The sequence below is a fragment of the Coregonus clupeaformis genome, chromosome 3, assembly GCF_020615455.1.
Source record: "Coregonus clupeaformis isolate EN_2021a chromosome 3, ASM2061545v1, whole genome shotgun sequence".
Classification (NCBI taxonomy): Eukaryota; Metazoa; Chordata; class Actinopteri; order Salmoniformes; family Salmonidae; genus Coregonus; species Coregonus clupeaformis.
The window spans coordinates 22,630,619-22,657,423 of NC_059194.1; the positions used below are offsets into that span (position 1 = coordinate 22,630,619).

The window sequence follows — 26,805 nt, forward strand, 5'->3', positions numbered from 1 at the left end:
AGTGCAGACCGCAGGGCACACTAAAAGTCATTGTGTGTCCTCTATTAATAAGGGGCTATGCTCTCCCTGTACTGCTCAGCACATTCCCTAGCTACGACACTCTAGGACGCCCCGACAGCCTTTACACGCTACATACAAACACTACACACATAAACACACAGAACGCATACACACACATGCATGCAAGCATACATACACACATTAGCATGCAAGCACTTTGCCCACACACACACACACACAGAGAGAGAGAGAGAGAGAGAGAGAGAGAGAGAGAGAGCGAGAGAGAGAGAGAGAGAGAGAGAGAGAGAGAGAGAGAGAGAGAGAGAGAGAGAGAGAGAGAGCAAGAGAGAGAGAGAGAGAGAGAGAGAGAGAGAGAGAGAGAGAGAGCACCTAAACACCATGAAGGGGGAAGGAGAAGGGACTTGGCGGAGGACAGGACGGATGGAAAGGAGCATCCTCTCCTCCATCCTCAACGGGTCAAGTGCCAGTAAGGGATGAGAAGTTGACCCTACAAGGGACTCCCTCCCTATGTGTGAGTAGGAATAGTCTGTTCCCAGCCTCTATCCTGGAAACCTCTACACTGATGACTTTAAAGCCCTTTCTACCATACACCGGGGGAAAAACAGGTTTTAGCTAGTGTATGTCTCTCTTTTATTACTTCAGACAGAAGGGGAAATCATTTCATCCACCATGCTCCATGCTCTCATCTGTATCCAGGCCAAGAGGGGAAGGCACATACAGTATTCTGGAGCGACAGACCACACATCTAGCGAGTGAACGTCTCTTTAGGGTACTTCAGAGCTCCAGGTGGAATAACTCACAAGAAGAACGATATGAAAGAGTAGGAATGATAGAATACCTCTATCCTGAACTGACTGGGGTCATCTTCAAGTCAGGTCGATTGAGGAAATGAATTCCAATTTGATTCATGTGTTTGAAAATGGCCATCATTTTCGTTGGGGATTTTTTTCTCCCCAATTCATGAGTTGAATTTCCGAATCTATAAATTGAATTACAATTCATAACCTATCGACTGGAAACCCAGCCTATGTCCCTTCCTCTCAGTGCTCCTTTTAATGTGCAGTACTATATAACATTTTAGCGACAATACAAAATAGTATTTATCTCAAGGAATTGTATCTCTTTACTATTACAGAAGTGCTATTTTCATGTGGAAATGTTATAGAATGTGCCTTTATCATACTACATGTAGTTGAACTGCATCCTCCTTATCAAACACTGGACTGAACATGACAAAATCTCTCCCCGTAACTCTTCTACCCATCTCACCTAACCCAACCCCCCTGAGCCCCAGCCCCTGCCCCTGGCCACCAACGCCCCAGTCCTCCTTGCGTCTGTCTCCAGACATATTCCACCTTTTTTCCCTATTTTCTTCCATTGCTTTCCAGGAGCTCAATTATGGGAGGATGGCTCCCTGGTTCGAGAGGTTCCCAGAGAGAAGGGATCAGCTGACCCGGGAGAAGAAGCCTTCCGACAGGTCCCTTAACAATGATAAATCACTCCTAGCCTGGCTCTGCACAGCCGCCCCGTAGTCACCTAGCTACAACACAAAGGGAGTGAATACTGTACCTCTAGCTACTGCTACCACCCTATGCCACTGATCTCTTCAGTATATAATCTACACTGAACAAAAATATAAACGCAACATGCAACAATCTTAAAGATTTTACTGAGTTACAGTTCATATAAGGAAATCAGTCAATTGAAATGAATTCATTAGGCCCTAATCTATGGATTTCACATGACTGGGCAGGGGTAAACCCCCCCCCCCCAAATGATCCCACAGGTGATGAAGCAGGATGTAGAGGTCCTGTGCTGGCGTAGTTACACGTAGTCTGCGGTTGGATGTACTGCCAAATTCTCTAAAACTATGTTGGAGGCAGCTTATGGTAGAGCAATTAACATTAAATTCTCTGGCAACAGCTCTGGTGGACATTCCTGCAGTCAGCATGACAATTGCAAAACTTAAGATCTGTTGCATTGTGCTGTGTGACAAAACTGCACATTTTAAAGTGGCCTTTTATTGTGCACCTGTGTAATGATCACGCTGTTTAATCAGCTTCTTGATATGCCACACCTGTCAGGCGGATGGATTGTCTTGGCAAAGGAGAAATGCTCACTAACAAGAATGTAAAAAAAATTGTGCACAAAATTTGAGAGAAATAAGCTTTTTGTGCATAATGAACATTTCTGGGAATTTTTTTTTTAGCTCATGAAACATGGGACCAACACTTTTGTTGTTGCGTTTCTATTTTTGTTCAGTGTAGATTAGGGGCGCAAACTAACAGCACGGGTCCTGGACTAGCTATAGGGAGTGCAGGATTTTGTTACAGCCCAGCACTAACATTGCATTGAATAGAATTGCCCCTTAACCCTGGCAGTTGATTCAAATGTAATGGCCAAACAGGTGGCAAACACATCTAGTCTCAGATATCATATAAGGCCAGAACATGCTTTTTCAGCCGTTAACACATTTTGGCCGACAAGACAGCAAACTCTTCACCTCGGTCAGCTTTTTAGCTCAGTCTCCATTTGTTTGTCTTCTCTGTATCAAAACAGGCCTCCCGTATGGCCGTATCTTAGGAAAATAGGCCCTCCACATGTAAGGAACGCATCACCATCCAGGTGTCTATTTAAGAGGATTCATAGGCCGTTAAACTTGCCGTGACCTGGGAATGGGTCTTCTACCGCAAAGATCCTGGAACGGAGCGCCGCTCGCAAATATGCTGCTGCCTCCCATGCTGAGCAATAAGGAGAGGCTAGAGCTTAAACCACATATCCTCCATAGATCTGGACTGGGAAGTGTCCACTTGCAGCCAAGGCAGACTGGAAATGAAATTAGAGGCGAACTGATCCAGTCCCAGCCTCCGAGGTCATCAGTGACCAGTTGGCCATGCTTTAGCCCTGGTCTGGTCTGTCTGTCCATCACTGAGGGTTCCAGCTCACTGAGGCTAGGGTTCCAGCTCACTGAGGCTAGGGTTCCAGCTCTGAGACCGACTCGTTGGAGATGTGTGGCTGCCAACCTCCTAATCTAATCACTCAAATGGGGTTTCTCAGCTACAAAGGAAAACACCAAAAACCAACGGGCAGTGTTTTCCCCTATCATTATTTACATGGAATCCCCATTATTCCCACCCTTCAAGACTTGCTCTGTTGCTTCCTGCTTAAAACATTACTTCAATTTGACTTCAATTGGTTCCAATAGCAGGTTTTGGTGCCTATAGCCTCTGACTGTAGCTTGGGGTTGCTTTGCTCCCTGCCTAAGAGATTCTACTAACGGTCCTGGCCAACCTTTCTGTCCTACAAGAAAAGCAAAGGAGAGAGGATAACAAAGGGATGAAAGGTCAGCGTTACTGTTCAGAGTGACCGTGTGAGTCTGTCCTGACAAGCCACATTGGGTGAGAGCAATGAGGTACTTCACGAATGGCAAGCTTTTACGTGTTAGTCTTGTTGTTATTTCCTTCTATCTAAAATGTCGGGAAAGCTCGCGGCTGAAGAGAAGACGGAGGAAAATCTATATGCTTATTGAGTTTTCTTTTGAATAAATAAATATATAACAGCTGATAGGGACATTCTCCCTCCGCCACAAATCAGGGCATCAAAGGGGCCAGACAATGTATGCTCACTAATAGTATCAATTTACAAATAAACTGCTTTTTTGGTGACTGGATCTCAGATGTCAGATTTTGATAAATGGTTTCAATTTGGCAGCTGCTTTAGACTGTCAGGCCCCATCTGATCGTATCCCTCTTTACAGCAGTTCCCTGCCCAAAACAATCTCACTCATTTAATGGTGCACCTTTTTAGGGGGGAAATACTATTTTCGTACTAACCAGGCGGCAAACCGCCCAGGGCACTTGACGGCTGCCTGTGTTCTTGACCCTGCATAATGTGTGCGTGCTTGCGTGCGTCTACACTGAGTGTACAAAACATTAGGAACACCTTCCTAATATTGCCCTCAGAACAGACTCAATTTGTCAGGGCATGGACTACAAGGTGTTGAAAGCGTTCCACAGGGATGCTGGCCCATGTTAACTACAATTCTTCCCAGAGTTGTGTCAAGTTGACTGGATGTCCTTTGGGTGGTGGCCCATTCTTGATAAACACGGGAAACTATTTTTAGCGTGAAAAAACCCAGCAGCGTTGCAGTACTTGACACAAACTGGTGCACCTGGCACCTACTACCATACCCCGTTCAAAGGCACTTAAATGTTTTGTCTTGCCCATTCACCCTCTGAATGGCACACATACACAATCCATGTCTCAATTGTCTCAAGGCTTAAAAATCCTTCTTCAACCTGTCTCCTCCCCTTCATCTACACTGATTGAAGTGGATTTAACAGGTGACATCAATAAGGGATCATAGCTTTCACCTGGATTCACCTGGTCAGTCTATGTCATGTTTTGTAAACTCTGTCTATGTGTGTCTACATGTGTGCATGGAATGCGGATATATTTGTATAAGCAGTGACTTTGCATATGCATGTTTGTTGCTTCCTCAAACCTAAAAATAACCAGACCAGAAACACTGCCTCAAACTCTACAACACCAATACAACATCCCATAAACACCTGTTTCCAATTGTACAAGTTATCAGAACAATATGCCCCTTGGCATCGGACTGTGTTCTTAAGGCCAGGTCCATATTGAGTGGAACAAATTAATCCAATCTAACAAATCTGGTTTGCCCTCTATAAACTCAGATATTTGGCAGTCTGAAGTCAATATAGTCTGGGTGGTCTTTGGAGTAACAACAGGGGATGCTGTACTCCTTGGTGTCCTATGAGGCGTGTCACTGACCTTAGGTAACCTCTCGGGATCTCCTGGGTGTCTGGGGATGACCTTCTGTAGCCTCTGGAAGCCGTAGTCGATGGTAGGCTCATTCAAGGCTGGAAAGAGAGAGAATTATCATGGTTAGAACATTGCTGAGTGATATCTCTACAAACAAGGTGAAGCGGCTCAAACATGCATTGCCTTCTATAGCTTCCAATGGCACATTCGCATCGTGTATGCCTATGTCGACCTTCTGTATGCCTTATGATGGCCTTATGAAGGCATTATGTCACATTCTAGAGTAGCATATCTCCCCTGCCTGCCTGGCTGTCCTGCCCTGATACAGGAGCTCTACAATGGCCTTGAGAGTATCAGCCCAGTGTCAGCCCATCTCGTCCTCCACCGGCATGTCTCTCTCTTTCTTCTAATGCTGTTTGTTAAGCGTGAGACCTTCCACTCAACCTGTCCCAGTCACTATCCCTTTCACAGAGCATTCCTCACTAATTCAATTGCACCTCCCTCACTCTAAACCCCTCACATACCCCCCTTTTTATTTCATTACCCCCCCAAACAGCACAATCTCCATTCCTCTCCGTTTCGATATCAAGGGGAAAAGAGAAACATCCAGAAACGACTTAGGGAGATATTTCTCCATAATCAAGTCCATTAATCATAAAAGGCTGTCAAATATGACTTTGGGGACAATTTGTCAGCCTTCTTGCCCTGTAAGGATGATTGACACACCAAATGTCGGTAAGTAGAATAGCTAGTTTGCGCTAATATGCATAACCGGCGCTTTCATGAATAAGAATAAGGTGGCAGCGGCAGCGCAGGGTCTTTTCAAAGGCCCGCTGCTGTTTCTCGCGAGCGGCAAATAGATGTTATTACCATTATAACAATATTTGTTTTCTTTCCCCGGGAATGGGCACCCACAAGCTGCTAAATCAAATTTGTCAGAGTCCCGTTTCACACCAAGGAAAGGAGAAAAGGGCTTTCAGGCTAGGGCTGGGTGGGGATGTTATCTGAAGGGTGACAGAGCCTACACGTTCCCTCTCCACACAGGCTGCCATTTTGAATCTCTGCCCCTGGCCCCTGAGAGGCCTGGGATGGATTACTCTCTCATGGACAATTCCTCCCTTGTTGGGATGAAGCGGGGATAGTCTACTTTGAAACCAAACAGATGTCTTTGGATAATAAGGTATTCCTAAGGCCTTGTCAGAGCACTAGGGATGAGTATTGGGAAAGGGAATTTCAACACAACCAGGGAGAATTCTAAAAACAGCCATCTACCAAGAGAGTATGACAAGTGAGAGAACAAGTGAACGAGAGACAAAGCAAGAGAAAAGGTACAGACACACAGAGAGTGTGAGAGAGAGAGAGAGAGAGAGAGAGAGAGAGAGAGAGAGAGAGAGAGAGAGAGAGAGAGAGAGAGAGAGAGAGAGAGAGAGAGAGAGAGAGAGAGAGAAGCAGAAAGAGAATCTCATAAAGCTTGTCTCCTAATGAACCTCTCGCCAGGGAGACTGGAGGGTAGGTCCCATGTAGCTCAGTTGGTAGAGCATGGCGCTTGCAACGGCAGGGTTGTGGGTTCGATTCCCACGGGGGGCCAGTATGAAAAAAATAAAAAAAATTATGCACTCACTAACTGTAAGTCGTTCTGGATAAGAGCGTCTGCTAAATGACTGTAATGTAGTGGAGCAGATGTCTCTCCCTCTACTGCCAGGCCCCCCAGAAATTAAGACAATTACTTCCCCTTATTAAAATCCCATAGCACTTTGACCCCAGCACCCCATTGGCTGCCTGCAGGCCCCTGTCCTCTCAGCCAATCGATACGGCTGCCTCCTCGCAAAGAGCCTGAGTAATTGGAGAGTGCCGGCGCGCTGCGCGAACCCTGACCCCCTACGCAATACACAGCCCATATGAAGATAGATTGCCTGATTTAGTGTAAACAAATGCTGCAATTCCAGCCATCAGTGGCACTTTCTCCATCGTAATTTGTATCAATTTTTTTTTCCGGGGGCCCAGCCATCTTCGTGTCTTTGCGGTGTCTGACGTTTGAATTTTTTAAAAGGGTAAAGATAATGCAGTTCGGTGGGAAGAGGAGGCGAAAATATGAGTGAGGGAGAGAGAGGGAGAAAGAGAGAGAGAGGGGGCGGCGAGGTATCATTTTTTATTTATTTAATCATCCAATTATTGCCCTTTATTTCTCTCTCTCTCTCTCCATGAAAGTGATCAAACAGTCGACTGGGGTCTCACTAAACAGAGCGTTGTTATTAGGTGACCACTCGACTGCGACAAAAGGGAGGGAGAGGGTGAATGGGATTTCCACTAACACACTCAACCAAGCCTGAGAGGAGAGGTAGTGAAACATGATCCCAGATCACACAACAGCACTAGGTAGATAGCACTAGGTAGATAGCACTAGGTAGATAGCACTAGGTACATAGTGCTGGTGACAGCAGAACACTATACAAGTAAGACAGACGTTTTTGCGTTAAGGAGAATAATCTAGTCCAAATTGGAGGCTTTTAAATCAGCAGTTGCAACATACATTTTTGGATTTATGAATTAATGACGTGTAGGCATTGATTCTTGAAGAATAAAACGTATAAATGCCTCATGAATTTAGTTCAACTGTGATACCCCATCAGAATCCAAAATATGAGCTTGTTTTACGGCATTAAAACATGGTGAAAACTATAATTTAATATCATGGATGGTCAGTCCTTGCATCCATAGCTCTGTCAGAGTGATTACATTTCTCCAGCCTTCAGCTTTTTACCAAACCAGGGGTGGGGAGGCAGCTTTGTTGTTGTTTCTACTGCTGATTGACACTTTAAAGTCAGATAAACTATCTATCTGAAATATTCATTAAGCATGATAATGTTCATTTGATCATCACCTTAAGTGTCATGTCTTCTACCTTAATATTCTGATATCGTTCTGACTCAATGGAGGCTACTGAGGGGAGGACGGCTCATAATAATGTCTGCAACAGAGCAAATGGAATGGTATCAAACAGATAGAAACGATGTGTTTGATGTATTTGATACCATTCCACTGATTCCGTTCCAGCCATTACCACGAGCCCGTCCTCCCCAATTAAGGTGCCACCAACCTCCTGTATTCTGACTTAATTAAATGCAAACGCCACTTTTGTTGGTTGGGAGATATTGTTGCAAGTCGCAAAGTCTATATTTTGTACAAAAAACAAAAAACATTTCATCTTACAAGTGTAATACATCATTTTTCAACCCATTTGAAAAACCTCCACATGTCGAGCCAGATGTCCTAACCTATTTCTAGAGGTTTAGGAGGAGGCTACCTAAAGCTCCCTCAAAATAAATTCCCATGTTGCTCTCTGTCTTATTTCAAACAGCTCTGCCTTCCAAAGGACCCAAATGACTTCAGTTAGCAGGAACAAAGGTTAAGTCAGAGTTAGAACAGTGTACCTCTACAAGGTCAACGTGATCAGAAGAGACGCTCACCTGCACCCCTGAACCTAACTTAAATGGAAAACATAGTAGAGTTAAGCTGGGCCAATATTCTAAAATTGCTTCCTTTCCTTTGTTGCTACTTGGGGTATTGAACAGGTGTTCAACTACAGGACTTTCACAAATCAAGTCCTTTCAGATTGGTGGTCCAGAATAGGAAGCTAGTTAATATTATTGGAACGTAGCCATAGTCTCACTGCTCTTTTACAATCAGTCTCACGGGTGGTAGGGACTAAGGCTCCCAAGCTTTAAAACGTTTGCATGCTCAAGTGGTGCCTTGGCAGAATATATATATACATTCATTCAGCATATGCTTACATCCTCATTCTCCAACGTGTTCACATCTATTTATATGTTGAGCTATTTTTGTCACGAGTTACTAAGCCAGAACCCAGAAGCAGACCAGGACAAGGTAAGTTGAAACGAAGGTGAGTGTTTATTTACAAATTCAAGAGTGATGCTGAATCCTCCAGGGAACAGAGCGGGCGGCGTTGAGTAGTTGTTAGGGGTGTAGTGGTTGATCCAATCATGGCTCGGCAGCCGCCGACCACCAGGCAGAGGTTGGATGAAGGTTCCGGACGAGTGACTGCAGATGGAACAAAACGGAGGTAAGTAAACAACAAACCAACAAGGTGCAAAACAACAAAACTAACGCTAGACGCTCTAAGACTGATACTCTGATAAACCTACTGTTCATGGCTAACGATCCGGCAGGGAATGGATGTTAGGCCAGAGCCTAAGAAGGGTGATGATCAGGACCAGGTGTGCAGATTGCTGATGGGATGCAGGTGCGGAAATCAAGAGAGCTCCCCGGAGCGTTCCAGAACCCTCGGGAAACTGGAGATCCCGAGCAGAAAAACTAGTCCACAGACAGGACCCGACTCAGACTGCCGGGATCGTTACAGTACCCCCCCTCCGACCAGACGCCACCGGGCGGACTCCCCGGAGCGCCAGGATGGAGGCGGTAGAAGTCACGGATGAGGTCAGCATCTAGGATCTGTCGCCGCGGAATCCAACTCCTCTCCTCAGGACCATACCCCTCCCAGTCCACGAGATACTGGAAACCCCGGCCCCGCCGTCTGGAATCCATGATGCGTCGCACCGTGTAGGCAGGACCACCTCCGATCATCCGAGGAGGAGGAGGAGGAGGCGGAGGAGGCAACAGAGGACTGAGGAGAACAGGCTTGAGGCAGGAGACATGAAAGGTGGGATGGACTCTGAGCGTCCTCGGGAGTTTGAGTCGAACTGCCACCGGATTGATCACCTTCTCCACCACAAACGGACCAATGAACTTCGGTAACAACTTCCTAGACTCAGTCCGTAAAGGAAGATCCCGTGTGGCCAACCAGACCCTATCTCCGATGGTGTAGGTGGGAGCGGGGATCCGGCGACGATTCGCCTGGAGCTGATACCGGTCCGAAACTCTAAGGAGTGCCTTTCTGGCCCGATGCCAGGTCCGGTGGCAACGACGAATCTGGGCCTGAACAGAAGGCACTGAGAGCTCCTTCTCCTGAGAAGGGAACAAGGGAGGTTGGTAGCCATACAGGCACTGGAAGGGAGACATCCCAGTGGCAGATGTAGGGAGAGTATTGTGGGCATACTCAACCCAAGGCAACTGAGAGACCCAGGAGGTGGGGTTGGAAGAGGCCAGGCAGCGTAGCGTGGATTCCATCTTCTGGTTGGCTCTCTCCGCCTGACCATTAGATTGGGGGTGAAAACCAGATGTGAGACTGACTGTAGCTCCAATGGCCAAACAGAAGGACTTCCAGACAGCAGAGGTAAACTGAGGGCCACGGTCGGAAACGATATCACTGGGCAAACCGTGGACCCTGAAAACCTCCCTAACCAGGATCTCGGACGTCTCCGAGGCAGAGGGAAGCTTGGCAATTGGCACAAAGTGGGCGAACTTGCTGAATCTGTCCACGATAGTCAGAACGACCGTGTTCCCCTCAGAAGCGGGCAACCCAGTGACAAAGTCCAGGGCCAGATGCGACCATGGTCGCCGGGGAATAGGAAGGGGGTGAAGTAGTCCAGAGCTGGGCCGATTGGTACTCTTATTCTGCGCACACACTGGACAGGCAGCAACATAACCCCGAGTATCCTCGGCCATGGCAGGCCACCAAAAACGTCTGCGAAGAAACGCCATCGTCCGAGCCACGCCAGGGTGACAAGCCATCTTGCTGGCGTGGGACCATTTGAGGACCGCAGGACGAACCGACTCAGGCACAAACAACCGACCGGGTGGACCGTTACCGGGACCGGGCTGCGTCCGAAGGGCCGCCATCACCTCCTCCTCAATCTTCCACCTAACAGCTCCCACGACGCAGTTCCGGGGGAGAATAGTCTCGGTCTTGGACCCACTCTCCTCCGTCTTGGAGAACATCCGAGACAAGGCGTCCCGCCTTGCCGTTCTTAGATCCAGGTCGGAACGTCAGGGAAAAAATTGAATCGTCCGAAAAACAACGACCACCTGGCCTGACGGGAGTTGAGACGTCTAGCCGATTGCACGTAAGCAAGATTCTTGTGGTCAGTCCAGACAATAAACGGTTGCTCCGCCCCCTCCAACCAGTGGCGCCACTCCTCCAAGGCAAGTTTCACCGCGAGAAGCTCCCGGTTACCCACATCGTAATTCCTCTCCGCAGGCGAAAGGCGACGAGAGTAGTAGGCGCAGGGATGGAGTTTACTGTCCGTGGAGCATCGCTGCGACAGGATGGCGCCAACTCCCACATCAGACGCGCTCCACTTCAACGACGAACTGACGGGCCGTGTCCGGTTGAGAGAGAATCGGTGCGTTGGTGAATCGCCTCTTCAAATCCAGAAACGCTCGATCCGCCTCCGGATTCCACTTGAAGCTCCTGATACTGGAAGTCAAGGCAGTTAACGGAGCGGCCACACGGCTGTAATCCCGGATGAATCTGCGGTAGAAATTCGCAAACCCCAAAAATCTCTGGAGCTGCAATCTCGTACCGGGCTGGGCCCATTCCAGAACCGCTCTAACCTTCTCCTGGTCCATCCTAATCTCTCCCCTGGAGATGATGTACCCGAGAAAGGATGTCGTGTGGGCGTGAAACTTCGCACTTCTCGGCCTTCACGAACAGGCGATTCTCCAACAATCGCTGCAGAACCTGCCGGACATGCTGGACGTGGTCGGGAAGGTTCCTTCGAGAAGATCAGAATGTCATCCAGGTAAACAAACACAAAGAGACCGATCATATCTCTCAGGACGTCGTTCACCATACTCTGGAATACCGCTGGAGCATTGGTCAGTCCAAACGGCATCACCTGATACTCGAAGTGACCCATCGGTGTATTGAAACCCGTCAACCACTCGTCTCCCTCTCTGATCCGGGACCATGTGATACGCATTGCGTAGGTCTAGCTTGGTGAACACCGTAGCACCCTGTAAGGAGTCGAAGGCAGAACTCATCAAGGGCAGGGGATACTTGTTCTTGACCGTGATGTCATTCAACCCCCGATAATCAATACACGGTCGAAGAGAGCCATCCTTCTTACCCACAAAGAAGAATCCTGCCCCCCAGGGGTGACGACGAGGGACGAACGAGACCAGCAGCTAGGGACTCCTTGATGTAGGTCTCCAAAGCCTCACGTTCAGGTCGGGAGATACTGTATAACCTTCCCTTGGGGTAGACAGCTCCAGGGAACAGGTTGATGGCACAATCATATGGTCGGTGGGGAGGGAGTGACAGAGCCTTCTGCTTACTGAACACTTCCCCCAAATCGTGATATGTCTCGGGAACCAGGGACAAATCTGGGGGTTTAGCCTCAATCACCTGACTGGGAACCGAATGGGGACAGGCAGTCTTGAGACAGTTAGCATGACAATCAAGGCTCCAACTCGTTACCTTGCCCGTCACCCAATCGAACGTGGGATTGTGTTCCTTCAGCCAGGGGTATCCAAGGACCAGAGGAACATGGGAAGACGGCAGAATGAAGAATGAAATCATCTCCGAATGATTCCCCGACAACAGCATCTTAACCGGTTCCGTCCTCATCGTGATACGTGCCAGACTACTGCCGTTCAGAGTGGTCGCTTCAATGGCTTCCGGCAATTGCTCCTTGGAAAGCCCCAGCTGTTCCACCAACTCGGCATCAAGAAAGCTTCCATCGGCACCTGAATCGATAAAAGCGTTAATCGCTAAGCTCTGATTCCTGTTCACAAGGGTAGCCGGGAAACGGGGTCTGACAGAGGTACTGAGAGGTTGAAACTGGCTCGCTAAAAGTCCTCCCAACTTTAGCGAGCCGGGCAGTTTGACGACCGCCGGGAACAAGTGGAGATGTAATGTCCCGAGCTACCACAGTAGAGGCAGCAGTTGGTCTTACGTCTATGTTGACGCTCCTCCTTGGTTAACCCGTGCCGCCCCACTTGCATGGGTTCAGAATCGGGAGAGGACCTCTCCACTAATCCTTTGTGGTGGAGAATGATCGACGTGTTCTGGTCCACCACCCGACCCGACTGGGAACTGAGAAGCTGATCGATTGGACGGACCCCATTGCTTCTCCCTCCTTCGCTCTCGGACTCGATTATCCACCCGAATAGACAAGGCTACCAAGCTGTCCAGGTCACTAGGCTCCGGATAGGAGATCAGCTCATCCTTGAGCTGCTCCGACAGACCCTGGTAAAAGGCCGCTTGCAGAGACTCCTCATTCCACCCACTCTCCACAGCCAACGTCTTGAACTCGATCACGAAGTCGGCCACGCTGCGAGTTCCTTGGTGAAGCGAAAACAGGCGCCTAGCTGCGTCCCTCCCTCGGACGGAATGGTCGAAGAGCTTCCTCATCTCGGCCGTGAACCCCTGGTATGAAGCCATGCAGGGGTCTTGTCGTTCCCAAACGGCTGAAGCCCACTCCAGCGCTCGACCACGCAGCAACTCAATCACAAAGGCTATCCTAGCCTTGTCTGTGGCATAAGAGTAGGGCTGTAGATCGAACACTAACCCACACTGCATAAGGAAAGAACGGCATCTTCCCAGCTCCCCCTCATATTTATCCGGCGTCGGAACCTTGGGCTCACGGAAGGACACCGCTCCAGACGCGGCAGGCGAGATGGGTGAAACCGGTAGTGGATCCTCCACCGGAAACTTGCGCTGGTTCTGGACCTCCGTCAGACCGGTAGAAAGGTTCCGAACTGCCAACGCGATCTCCTGTAGCTCCGTGCTATGATGGCCCAACATCTTCTCCTGATGGGTAATGGCATGGCGAACAGAGTCCAGGTCCGCTGGGTTCATTACCGGAGCCGGATCGTTCTGTCACGAGTTACTAAGCCAGAACCCAGAAGCAGACCAGGACAAGGTAAGTTGAAACGAAGGTGAGTGTTTATTTACAAATTCAAGAGTGATGCTGAATCCTCCAGGGAACAGAGCGGGCGGCGTTGAGTAGTTGTTAGGGGTGTAGTGGTTGATCCAATCATGGCTCGGCAGCCGCCGACCACCAGGCAGAGGTTGGATGAAGGTTCCGGACGAGTGACTGCAGATGGAACAAAACGGAGGTAAGTAAACAACAAACCAACAAGGTGCAAAACAACAAAACTAACGCTAGACGCTCTAAGACTGATACTCTGATAAACCTACTGTTCATGGCTAACGATCCGGCAGGGAATGGATGTTAGGCCAGAGCCTAAGAAGGGTGATGATCAGGACCAGGTGTGCAGATTGCTGATGGGATGCAGGTGCGGAAATCAAGAGAGCTCCCCGGAGCGTTCCAGAACCCTCGGGAAACTGGAGATCCCGAGCAGAAAAACTAGTCCACAGACAGGACCCGACTCAGACTGCCGGGATCGTTACAATTTTATATTTACTTTTCCCACCGCCGCTGCCCTTCCAACCACTTAGGTGGCTTCTGCTGTTCTACTTGGCTGCTTCTACTATCCTCCTCCACCACACTCAACACATATGCTCTCTGTGGATTTTCCTACATTGCACTTACCATTTCAAATTCCATATGAAATATACCATCAAGGCCCAAGCCCATCTCCAACACCTGACTGACAGAACAGGGGATAGGGGGGATTTGGAGTGGCTTGCATCCCAGAGCAGCATGGGCTTCATCTTTATTCATGTTATGATTGACGCAGGTCATCGCTGTGTCTACAGATGTGTGTATCAGATCATTTCCGCCCTTTCTTCTGGGGAAAGGAATTGTCAGACGCACAACAGTGTGAGCCGTAAGCAGAAGGACTGATCTGAGTCTGCTATGTGTAGCCTGCTGGGGGTTGTGTAGCCTGCTGGGGGTTGTGGAGCACCGACCTGTTGACAAGCATCTAAAGCCCCCTGTTATACATGTGCACTATGCTATTGATTTACTCCTTTCATTTGTCCCTCATTCAAAATAAGATGAAATCGTGACACACATACATGCAAACGTACAAAACATCCACTCTGACTTGGTATATGATATTCTGTGTCACCAAACATTTATCCATCACTGTACATACAGTACAACAAACTCAATACATAGACCTACAGTATGTGTAACCACACACACACCATTCCCCCCCAACACACACACACACACATGCACACACCCCTTCACAGTGAAAGCATAGAAATGAGAAATTCAAAGCAAGAGGCTTGATCAATCACCCGGGCCCGCCACTCCAACACTCCAACCTCTCCCACCTTGCGATCGATGCTCATAGAAGTTTTATGAACTTTTAACTGTGATTGACAGACAGACAGACGGGCCCCAGACAGACATGGCATACTGGCCTCTTTACAGTGGAGAGCCACCAGGGAAGATGAAGGGGCCTCTTCCCGCCTGTTCCCTCACCAAACACACACTTTTAATTAAGACTAAAACATTTTGGCGTTATGGCAACAATTAGCCTGACTGATGTACTCTGTATGTCTCCTATAACCTCCACTTGCCCCTGTCTGACACCACTCTAGACCACTAACCCCTGTCTAACACCACACTAAACCACTAACCCGTGTCTAACACCACACCAGACCACTAACCCCTGTCTGACACCACACTAGACCACTAACCCGTGTCTGACACCACTCTAGACCACTAACCCCTGTCTGACACCACACTAGACCACTATCCCCTGTCTTATACCACACTAGACCACTAAACCCTGTCTGACACCACACTGGACCACTAACCTCTGTCTGACACCAACATAGACCACTAACCCCTTTCTAACACCACACTAGACCACTAACCCCTATCTGACACCACACTAGACCCCTAACCCCTGTCTGACACCACACTAGACCACTAACCCCTGTCTGACACCACACTAGACCACTAACCCCATCTGACACCACACTAGATCCCTAACCCCTGTCTGACACCACACTAGACCACTAACCCCTGTCTGACACCACACTAGACAACTAACCCCTGTCTGACACCACACTAGGCTACTAACCCCTGTCTGACATCACACTAGACCACTAACCTCTGTCTGACACCACACTTGACCACTAACCCCTGTATGACACCACACTAGACCACTACATCCTGTCTGACACCACACTAGACCACTAACCCCTGTCTGACACCACACTATACCCATAACCCCTGTCTGACACCACACTAGACCACTACTCCCTGTCTGACACCACACTACTAACCCCTGTCTGACACCACAATAGACCACTAACCCCTGTCTGACACCACACTAGACCACTAACCCCATCTGACACCACAATAGACCACTAACCCAAGTCTGACACCACACTAGACCCCTAACCCCTGTCTGACACCACACTAGACCACAAACCCCTGTCTGACACCACAATATACCACTAACCCTTGTCTGACACCACAATAGACCACTAACCCCTGTCTGACACCACAATAGACCACTAACCCCTGTTTGACACCACAATAGACCACTAACCCCTGTCTAACATCACAATAGACCACTAACCTCTGTCTGACACCACAATAGACCACTAACCCCTGTCTGACACCACAATAGACCACTAACCTGTGTCTGACATCACAATAGACCACTAACCCCTGTCTGACATCACAATAGACCACTAACCTGTGTCTGACATCACAATAGACCACTAACCCCTGTCTGACATCACAATAGACCACTAACCCCTGTCTGACATCACAATAGACCATGCAGTTTTGAAGACAAAAAAAATAGGAAAGACCACACCTGACTTTCAGAGGAAAGAGGGAATTATTTATGGATATTCTATCAATGGAGTAGGCCTATCGGTTTACCGCATTCTAAAGTATGAACGTACTCGTATGCCTCTGTAAATCATACACAGATGTCAATGGGACATTTACAAGGATGTAACTCATGTCTGGATTCAACCCCCGCAAGTCAATGAGTACTTATCACATCCATTTGATGCTACAAGTGATCAAACAACAACTTATAGTAGTTCTTTGAAGTTACTGGCGGAAGATTCCTATTTTATTAGATAGAACAGTGTTCTCCACTGAGGGAATTCCCCTATCTTCCACAGAGACATGCCACATTTCATATATCAAAGACACAGATCTGCTCGTCTGTAAGGAGGGGACTTGTGGAACTAATGTCAGATAATTTGCATTTCTGTGGGGACATTTTAGGCTGTGACTCAAAAATAATAACTTCTCAGGTGGGGTATTTCTTTTAGGCACACACTTTCCCAGCCTTGTCACTCCAGTCTAATCAAGGCACCAAGGAGGTAATTATTCACTAGCTGATTAACATATCTCGCCGCTGAAGCGGATGCACACTCTAATCACAGGGGTTGCATCATTCTCGGATCTCACAGGAGACAAGTGAGGCAACAGAAGGGAGTGGGTGTGTTGCTGTCACCTCCACTTTTCTCCCTGCTCGAGAGGACAACAATCTATGTGATGTTTTTCTGTGTCTATGTGAAGAAACTAAATGTTTGATCTGACTTTCGTTCAGTGCAATACTGTAGGTACAGGGTGGGGGGTATGTATGGGGAAATCTACTGTACAACAAAATGGAAATCTGGAAAACAATTGACACATGTGTAAAAGCTTTAATATTTCTTGCTATACAGTACATGCAAGTTGATACCACACATGCTTATGCATAATTACCTCCATATGTTACAGTGAGAGTTATGAAACAATAAAAGTGTAGTAGTCAATTGGTCAGCGTACAGTACTTCAAAAGAAGACAGGGAAAGGAAAGGAAAGGCCAACACCACGTTGAGTACGTCAAATATTTTACAGAGGTTCAAATTCGACACTACGGCGAAGCCAAGGTATAACCCACTCCTTTGTTACATGTTCACAAGACCTTTAGCATACCATATAGAACATTTAGTTAATGTGTTCCATGTGGCCAGCCTGCCTGAGAGAGAGAGAGAGAGAGAGAGAGAGAGAGAGAGAGAGAGAGAGAGAGAGAGAGGAAAGACAGAAAGAAAGGTACAGTACAAAATGGACCATTGTTTTCTCCACACAGTGATAGGAACACTGCTCAATGCCAAGGCAATATGCCCTGTGAGAAAACAGTGACTGCTCATGCTGAAAACCTCTTAAGGGTTTAGTGGCGTTTTAAAGCGCCTGAGAGGTTGTGGGCGCCAGGTCTCCTTTAGCCACACAACAACCAGGTCCCAACAGCAGCTCCTGCTCACCGTCTCTGCCATTGGCTGCCGTCTTTTTCAGAATAACCTCATCCGAACCAGCACCGGAACAATTGCCACACGCGCCCTCTCTCTCTCTCTCTCTCTCTCTCTCTCTCTCTCTCTCTCTCTCTCTCTCTCTCTCTCTCTCTCTCTCTCTCTCTCTCTCTCTCTCTCTCTCTCTCTCTCTCCCCTTCTCTTTCTCTCTCTCTCTCTCTCTCCCTCCCTCCCTCCCTTTCTCTCTCTCTCTCTCTCTCTCTCTCTCTCTCTCTCTCTCTCTCTCTCTCTCTCTCTCTCTCTCTCTCCCCTCTTTCTCCCCCCCTCTCTCTCTCTCTCTCTCTCTCTCTCTAACCCCTTCTTTCTCTCCTTCTCTCGCTCTCTGTCTCTCTCTCACTCTCTCTCCCTCTCTGTTTCCCTCTCTCTCTCTCTCCCTCTCTCTCTCTTAACGACTTTCATCACCACACAATAGGGTCACACCTCCTCTCCCACTAGAAGGATGTGTTTTGTTGTTTGAGGGATTTGGACAAGCTAAGGCTTGCCACAAGAAGTCCCAGAGGCTGCGGCCCCTAGGCTAGTGAAATAGTAGTCACAACTCGCATTACTCCATGAAATGGATCCGACACAGCGCGTGTGTGGGTTGTACACTACACTGCCATCCATGAATGATGATAGTCACTTCCTGTGAATATTATTTTAATCAGTTAAGGTAGAGAAACACTATTACAAAAGTACAATTTCCATGGTAGTAGTAGTAGTAGTTAGGAAGGTAGTAGTAGTAGTAGTAGTAGTAGTAGTAGTAGTAGTAGTAGTAGTAGTAGTAGTAGTAGTAGTAGTAGTAAGGAAGGTGGTAGTAGTAGTAGTAGTAGTAGTAGTAGTAGTAGTAGTTGTAGTAGTAGTAGCAGTAGTAGTAGTTGTAGTATTAGTAGTAGTAGTAGCAGCAGTAGTAGCTCTGGATAAGAGCGTCTGCTAAATGACTAAAATGTAAATGTAAATGTAGTAGTACTAGTAGTAGTAGTAGCAGTAGTAATAGTAGTAGCAGCAGCAATAATACAACAGCAGTGGTAGTAACAGTAGCAGTATCATCATTCCAGTATTTAATGGGGCTGTGTCAAGGCAGGGTGGTGGTGCTGCTGGATCCATGCTGCCAGCCTCAATGCTTGTAATGCATAGATCAATGTAGCCTTTGGGGAAGGGGAATCGATGGGTGCTGAGTTATTGCAGTACTTGGCCACTGATTTTTAGAGAGCTGTGTTTTCCCAGGAAAGTCAATACCTCCAGGCTCCTCTCATTAATTTCACCCTCCCCTCCTCGAGCTGCACCTGGGGATATACAACCCCTGAGAGAGACTGGAAGTCTGGGGAAGGGAGGGAGGAGAGAGGGGGCAGAGAGGGAGGGTATAGAAAGAAAGGGGAAAGAGGGAGGAGATAGAGGTAGAGGTAGCTGGGGAGAAGGCTGAGAGGGAATAGAAGGGGGAGATAGAGGGGAGTGGGTAGAAAGGGAGGGGTAGATGGAGATGTACAGTTGGTAATGAGAGGAAGATGCATGAATAAAAGGGAGAAAGATATGTGTTTGAGAGGCCATCACAGTTGTATGTGGATATAATGTGTGAGATATGGATTTCAAGTACTGCACAAGAGAAAGTCCAAGAGGGGCTCAAATTAATGATTCTGAATGGAAAACAAACAATCCAAGAACTGGTCTGTCTGTCTGTTTAGTTATAGGAGAAACCAGTGCATATAATATCTGTCTAGACACCAGATCCAACACATCTCTTTAGTTTCAATATCAAGAAGACTAATATCTCTCCCTCTCCCTCTCCCTCCCTCCCTCCCTCCCTCCCTCCCTCCCTCCCTCCCTCCCTCCCTCCCTCCCTCTCCCTTCCTACCTCTCTCTCCCCTCTCCCCCTCTCCCTCCCTCTCTTCCTCTCCCTCCCTCCCTCCCTCCCTCCCTCCCTCCCTCCCTCCCTCCCTCCCTCTCCCTCTCCTTCTCTCTCCCTCTCCCTTCCTACCTCTCTCTCTCTCCCTCTCCCCCTCTCCTTCTCTCTCTCTCTCTCTCTCCCCTCCCTCCATCCCTCCCTCCCTCCCCCTCTCTCTCTCTCTCTCTCTCTCTTTCTCTGTCTCATAAGTTAATATAGACCCAGCCACATTAGGGCAGTGACAGAGTCAACATAGTCTTGTTTGTCTCTGCATTGTAGATAAGCTGCAATCTTCCTATGCTTCACTGAGTTTCAACACAGAGCTAAATAAATAAATGTGTTGATGAAACCTTTGATATGGCATAACGATGTAAGTACGTCCCTCTTTACAACTCGATTGATTTGCTATGCTACGCTGTTTGATAAAAGAGGGCTATGTTTTTGGGAGGGGACGCACTGAAAGAAGAGCTCACTTGGGCATCTGTAAATTCCCCAGAGGAACTTACATCATTGAGACTGGATGCATTCTCTTTCCTGTTCAATTATACACAAGCTTGCCTATTTAGTATTTAAAAGCTTGCCTCATTTTGCATTCATGAATATAACACACTCCTGGCACAATAAATACGCATTAGAAATGCACACGAACCCATTCCCAATCTTGAAATATGTATGTGTAAATCAGATTAACTGTTGATGTGTGCACAGTATGGGTCTCAATCTGGAGGGAAGAACCAGAGACTTATGAGACTTGTACAATATTATGATGCAGCCACCTGTCTGTGTTCAGCCTGGTCTCATAGACTAGACGTAATATAGTAAATGTAAATCAGGGACACTCAAATTAATCTGATATGTTATGTTTGATGTGGTTACATAAGACAGAAGATTACGTAAGTGGTCGGGATGGATGGGTGGGCGTATAATGCGAACGTCTAGCAACCCAAAGGTTGTGAGTTTGAATCTCATCATGGACAACTTTAGCATTTTAGCTAATTAGCAACTTTTCAACTACTTACTACTTTTTTAGCTACTTTGCAACTACTTCGAATGTTAGCTAACCATTCCCCTAACCTTAACCTTAACCCTTTTAGCTAACCCTTCCCCTAACCTTAACCCTTTAACCTAACTCCTAAACGTAACCCTAACCCCTAATCCTAACACCTAGCCTAGCTAACATTAGCAACATAGCCACATAGCTAGAATTCGTAACGTATCATACATTTAGTAAATTCATAACATATTGTACATTTAGTAAATTCGTAACATATTGTATGTTTAGTAAATTCATAACATATGATACGAATTGTAATTCGGAACATATCATACCAAATAGGTGATGGACAACCACAAATTAATACATACCATATGAAACGTAATATATCATACTAAATAAGGTTCTCTGATTTACATACAGAATAATACGAAATGCTCTGAGACCAGGTTGCAGCGTTTGGAACAAAGGTACCATTAGGGAAATACAGCTTTGTTGTTTTGCTATCAATCAATGTTTTCATTTTTATTGACTTAAAATATGAATGCTGACAACATTTGAGTACTTCCGTAATGATATAGCACTGTTTTGAAGAAGACAAAAGTTATTCAACTCCTTCCAGTGATTCACAACACGTTTTGCTCTAGAGAACACCTCCCGCGGCCTAATGGACGTACAGAATGAGATAAGAGGGCTCTATTCACCACACAGTTCCATAAAAGCAATGCACTGAACAGTTGTCAGTCATATCACCAAATGGAATCAGATATTAGCATTGCAAAAGGAATCGTAAGCTGGGTCGGACGGCCCATTGTGTAGTTGTCTATTTGCTCCACTAACACTTGCATCAGAACTAAGCGGTGCTTTGAACAAAGAGGGGAGAAGGTTGCAGCGAATACCTATGTTTAACAGAAAGCCTTAACACAGTCCCCTCTTTCATCCGCAACGCAGTGACATTTACTTATCACACTAAACAGCCATCCATCTGACCTTTCTGCTACTTTGAATGGCATCTGGACATTCCGAAGTAATAATCGGGAATAGTGAAGCACTGATTTAAAGGAGCGATACTCCATTCTGGTGGCAGTCACGAACCAGCATAAACGTCTGGACATCAGACAAAGGTTTGACGGATAACCTGGGGAAAAACTCCAGCAATAAGAAGGGTAGAACTCAATGCCCTTGCACAAGGGAAAAATGTTTATCACCTTGAAAGGACAGAGGAGATGTGGGAACGTAGCCACCAATATATGTATGGTAATATATAGTATGGAGAACAATAAACCTTATAGGAAGATATGACAGACCCATTTTTTATACTCAATATAATGGTTGAACTATGTAATAATGTTTATAAGCAGTTTATAAACAGACCTTCAGATAAAGTGATACCAAGTGCTTTAAAGGGCAGGAGAGGAGGAAGCAGAGAGATATAGAGAGGGGGTAAAAAAGAAAGGAACAGTGATTTTACCGGTGTAGACAAAGCGTCCTGGCGCCCCTTTGCAGAACTGCTTGGATTTGTAGGAGAGTGTGACCTCCACGACCCCTGGGATGTGGCGAGGGGGCGTCTGGACCCGGATGGCGTGGGGGGTGATTAGCTGGAACACATCAACACACACACACACACACTCATTTAACGCTAAGAGCAGTGCACTGTGGGAGGTATGGTCTATTTACGTTACTTGTCATTTCTTTACAATAAATTGACTTAGTCTTAGTTCGATCTTCAAGGTATATTTACAGCATCATCCACAAGTCTGTCTAGCAAATTCACATTTGATATTTATCTGGAGCAACTTCCAGTTCAGTCAGTACATATGGACAAACAATGGAGCATGGTAAACCCAACCAAATACACACTGATTAAGGCAGTGAGTTTGATCATTAGTTCCATGTGTGTACCGTATGTGTTAGAAATAGAGACTCTGTGGAGTGGAGGTGTCTGCCTGCCTCTAACAGAGCGACCCAGGTGTAGCACTGAGACAGCCCCTGTCATCTCTGAAGCAGGTGTTCCACCCTGGACATATTTCAATATTTTATGAGCTGCCTTATGCACCATGCCATACTCTGAGTTTCTTCACCTAGTCTCCACAGATAAAATCCAGAAATCTACATATTTTCAGGTAAACATTCCATTTTCATGGTCGTGTGTGTGTGTGTGGTGTGTGTGTATCTGGACCCACCTCACTCCAGACCAGCATAGTGCCGAAGACCACCTGCAGTCCATCAAAGAAGTTGTCTCCGATGATGATGACAGTGGCTCCCCCCGTCGTCCACCCCTCACTCGGGCTGATGGCTTTGATGCAGGGCGTAGCTGCTTCGGAAACACAGACAGCAGGACGGGTATGACTTCTACTTAAAGGGACTTCATCCTCCAACTTGTTTTAAGTACAATCTGGGTTTTCGTTTCAATATCACTTAAACGTATTGCTTTACCATCTTTGGTTTATGAGTACAGTACATAACTATAGACTAAGAGGAAGTTAATGTCACTGTCTGGTTGCAATATGACATATTGTAAGGGTAGCACTAACAAACTACCGACAATTGTTTAATGTGAATTCTCCACACAGATTTCTAATTGCATACGGTCCTGCCGTCTATGATGTCAATTAGTTCACTCATCAAAAATGCACAGTTGTGATTTCTTTCAATTTCAGAGGATCAATAAGCTCAATAGAAACATTACAGTGTGTCCTGCCTGACCAGACTGTATGTAGGCAGAACAAGACGGAGACAGACAGGCTGACTAATTGGTCCTGTCTCCAGGATATCTGGCCAAACAGCCACTGCACTGTAAGAGGGGAAAGAGGCCCGTGATCAAATAAATTCTGTGGCTTGCGGTGGAGGTGGGATACCTTTGCCACAGTCTGTCTGGATTCAATTCAGGGACGAATGCCAATTCAATTGATATTAGAATTAGTGTAATCCTATTTAGGCATACTGGTCCATGGTGTAAAAGGTAGTCATGCTAACTGTGCCCTGGAGTGGTGGAACTATTTAGCCTTTGCAAATGTAAAGATGATCCCAAAAGTGTGTTTTCTTTGTAAGTGTCATGAGGCTTCTCTCTGCCCAGGCAGAGGCGCATGGGAAACAGACCTTTAAAGGGTTAAATGGCAATTGAAACCAGTAGATTAAAGTAAACACAGTGGGCTTCCTCCAATGGGATACTGTATAACAGTCTCTCTCACGCTGTTTAACAGTTGTTGAGGGTGTTGTTGGAGTAGAGGTTTTTCCCTGGTAGTCATCTGTCATCGTTATTAATTTCCCTCTGTCACAGCAGTAAATACACAGTCAATCGGGGGACTCTCACAAATGAATAAAACACAATGGCGTAAAACAGACTGTGGAAACTTTGTACATTTATCTAGAAGGGGGGACAGGGACGGTGGAACAAAGACAGGAGCAGATGTTGGCTTTATCGCCTCTGAAAACATCCCAATCTGAGATGAAAGACGGTAAGATTCCCTCAGTGGGGCCTTGACTTCAGTGAGCCTCCTCGCGTCTGCATAGGGAGACAATGGAGCTCTGACTCCTGTCACACAATGGCACTGTACCATACAGCTCTCCTAGCAGTGCTCTGGTGCTGTCAGTGGTGATCAACCATGGGACTCTCTCACAGTGTTTATATGAATGCCTAAGTACTGTTTATCCAGTGTATCCCAATGTCGTTTTTCAACTCAGGAACTTAGAGAAGTTAGTTTAAACTGTTTCACTGTAGCTGCTAGGCCGTGTGGTCGTTAGGCTGGTAGGTTACAAGGGGACAATGTTTTAATATTGTTGGTAAGAACAATAGTACTATTCTTTCTTACAATATGGCACCATGTTACGTCATAACCGCAAACGACGTGGTGAGGTAGATTTTACAATGTGATGCAGGGGTGTTTTTTTTAGGGTCCCCACTTCAATGAGGATGTCATTATCCTTTTCCAGACTTACGGATATGGTTTCATTTAGTCCAATAAAGAGGATGATGTAATTAAAAGTTGGTTGTTCAGTGGGGCAAAATAAAATGGGGCACCATTATTTTCACCTTAGCCAAAGTTTTTAGACATCGGTACACAGGTGGCCAAAGACACCAAGACATATTTAGGTTTTAGAGAAAGTATCATGTTGTCTGTAAGTGTGAGGTAGTTGTACCTTCAGAGGGGTCCAGGCGTCGGGCCCTCCTGCCATGTTTGGAGTTGTTGTGGACAAACATGTTGTCAGAGACAGCGAGGACATGGCCATCCACGTTCACCGTAGTGGAGACCACCACCTGTGGGATAAACAGAGAACCTTTACGATATACTGTTGTTTTCAATTCATGTACCTGGGTTGTGAGCAGAATGAGATAACTTATGTTGTGTGGAACCACAGTGGGAGGTTCAACCATAAATATGGTCTTACCTGAAACCGTCTCATGTCTCGTGGGTTCCCTGCATTTTTCAAACAATTCTGATTGCACTTGAGGAAGAACTTAAGGAAGAATCTGTAAACACAAGAGAAAAATACATATATATTACATTAGAACTCTCATCAAAAGGTTTTATTCAAGCACTGAAAACAGTTGATCACATCTGAATGATGACACATTTCCCAATATGATGCTGGGGAAAAACATTGCTAATACAATTAAATGCAACCATGTTTTAATACGTTGTGGTTGGTCCAAATCAAACAAAGGACATCTCACTCAGTAAATATTTTTAAAATGCTTGAATAAAATCCTGTAAAAAAAGGGTTGGCTTTTGATTTGTCCTTTTTTATTTCCAATCCTTTCTCCCATGTGTTGATTGACCGTTGTTACGGCAACAGAGGGGTATTGATTGGGAATGGATATCAATGAGGATGGGCCGTAATAACCCAGTAGTTGGAGCTAAGACACTCAGCCATACAGTAAGAATGGATTGCCATCTTAATGTATTTCCCACTGCCATGTAATCTCCGCACATCCATCTCCTGGACCATAAGCCCCTTATTTTGATGGAGTGCTTTCTTATTAATTGCCACATTATCACAATAATAATCTGGGCAGTTAACAACCGGCAAGGTCGCAGACAGCCATGTCACATTAACCAAGGGATAACCTCATCCGATGCAGCTGCCCATTTTTTCAGTTGCAAAGGATGCTGGGAGTCTCCTGTAGTGGAGAGCAGCCCTGTCAGAGAGAAATAAATGGTTGCTATCTGAAGAGAGCATCGATTTCTCCCTAATAAGACAGTAACAATATCTTTAAAACACACACAGTGGTAAGCGAAGCAATTTCCTCATTGCTCAATCAAAATATCTAAACCGCCTCGAGTGGCGGTACAGTGTTAAGCAAAGAAAGAGAGAGGGGGTTGTGAATTCAAAAGAGCCCTGTTACATAAAGAATTATGGCCATTCTATTTAGCCGGTATTGACTGAAACTTTATATTGGGTGCACTGTAGGCTACTAATGTCCTTTATGGCAATGGAATAGAACAACATGGGGAACCCATCCCAAAGCCCAATTCATATGATATTAGAGTCCTTGGGAGGAGAGATATAGATCAATAGGGATTGAATTAAAACGCAGCTGGAGACAAGGGCCTGGCAAGCCAACCAGCCGCGCTGATAATACAACTACACTGTGTTTTTCAATAGAATTAGACCTGAGCAGAGCTCAGCCAAGCAGGCACACCAACTCGCAAAAAAAGTGAGAATCTGGGACATACCCTCTTAGAAGCCCTGGGTAGAGCCAGTTCAGAGTTAAGATTCGCCACAGCTTTCGAAACGACAAGAAAACGGAAGAAAAAAAACAGGAGAACACAAAAAGAGGAATAGAGTGATGAGGGTGAGGTCCGTGGAGGGGGGAGCATGTGATGTTGTCTCGGCAGCCCCGGATCCTCCATCTGCCACTGGGCAGGAGTTGACAAGGAATGTAAAATTCCAGGTCTCTTCATGGAAAAGCGGCACTAGATCAAAGCCTGGTTCCCTTTGGAATGGTTCTGCGATAGCAGCTCGGAAGCAGAGGGGGAAGTAGCTGCTTGTAGAAGCAGAGGGGGAAGTAGCTGCTTGTAGAAGCAGACA

At 46.5% G+C, this 26,805-nt stretch overlaps 1 protein-coding gene across 9 annotated transcripts in view; it reads right to left on the reverse strand.

Moving 5' to 3' along the window:
* Nucleotides 1-26,805, reverse strand: part of LOC121542040 (transcription factor COE3) — a 96,091-nt gene that overhangs the window by 13,599 nt on the left and 55,687 nt on the right. For 6 of the 9 annotated variants that reach the window (XM_041851472.2, XM_041851488.2, XM_041851520.2 and 3 more), the window contains exons 7-11: nt 25,162-25,243; nt 24,913-25,030; nt 22,956-23,089; nt 22,244-22,370; nt 4,822-4,910 (exon numbers count right to left, since the gene is read on the reverse strand). In XM_041851472.2, coding sequence (XP_041707406.2) covers nt 4,822-4,910; nt 22,244-22,370; nt 22,956-23,089; nt 24,913-25,030; nt 25,162-25,243 — 550 coding nt within the window. The remainder of the gene's footprint in view (nt 1-4,821; nt 4,911-22,243; nt 22,371-22,955; nt 23,090-24,912; nt 25,031-25,161; nt 25,244-26,805) is intronic. The other 3 variants (XM_041851480.2, XM_045207584.1, XM_041851541.2) reach the window with 1 other exon arrangement.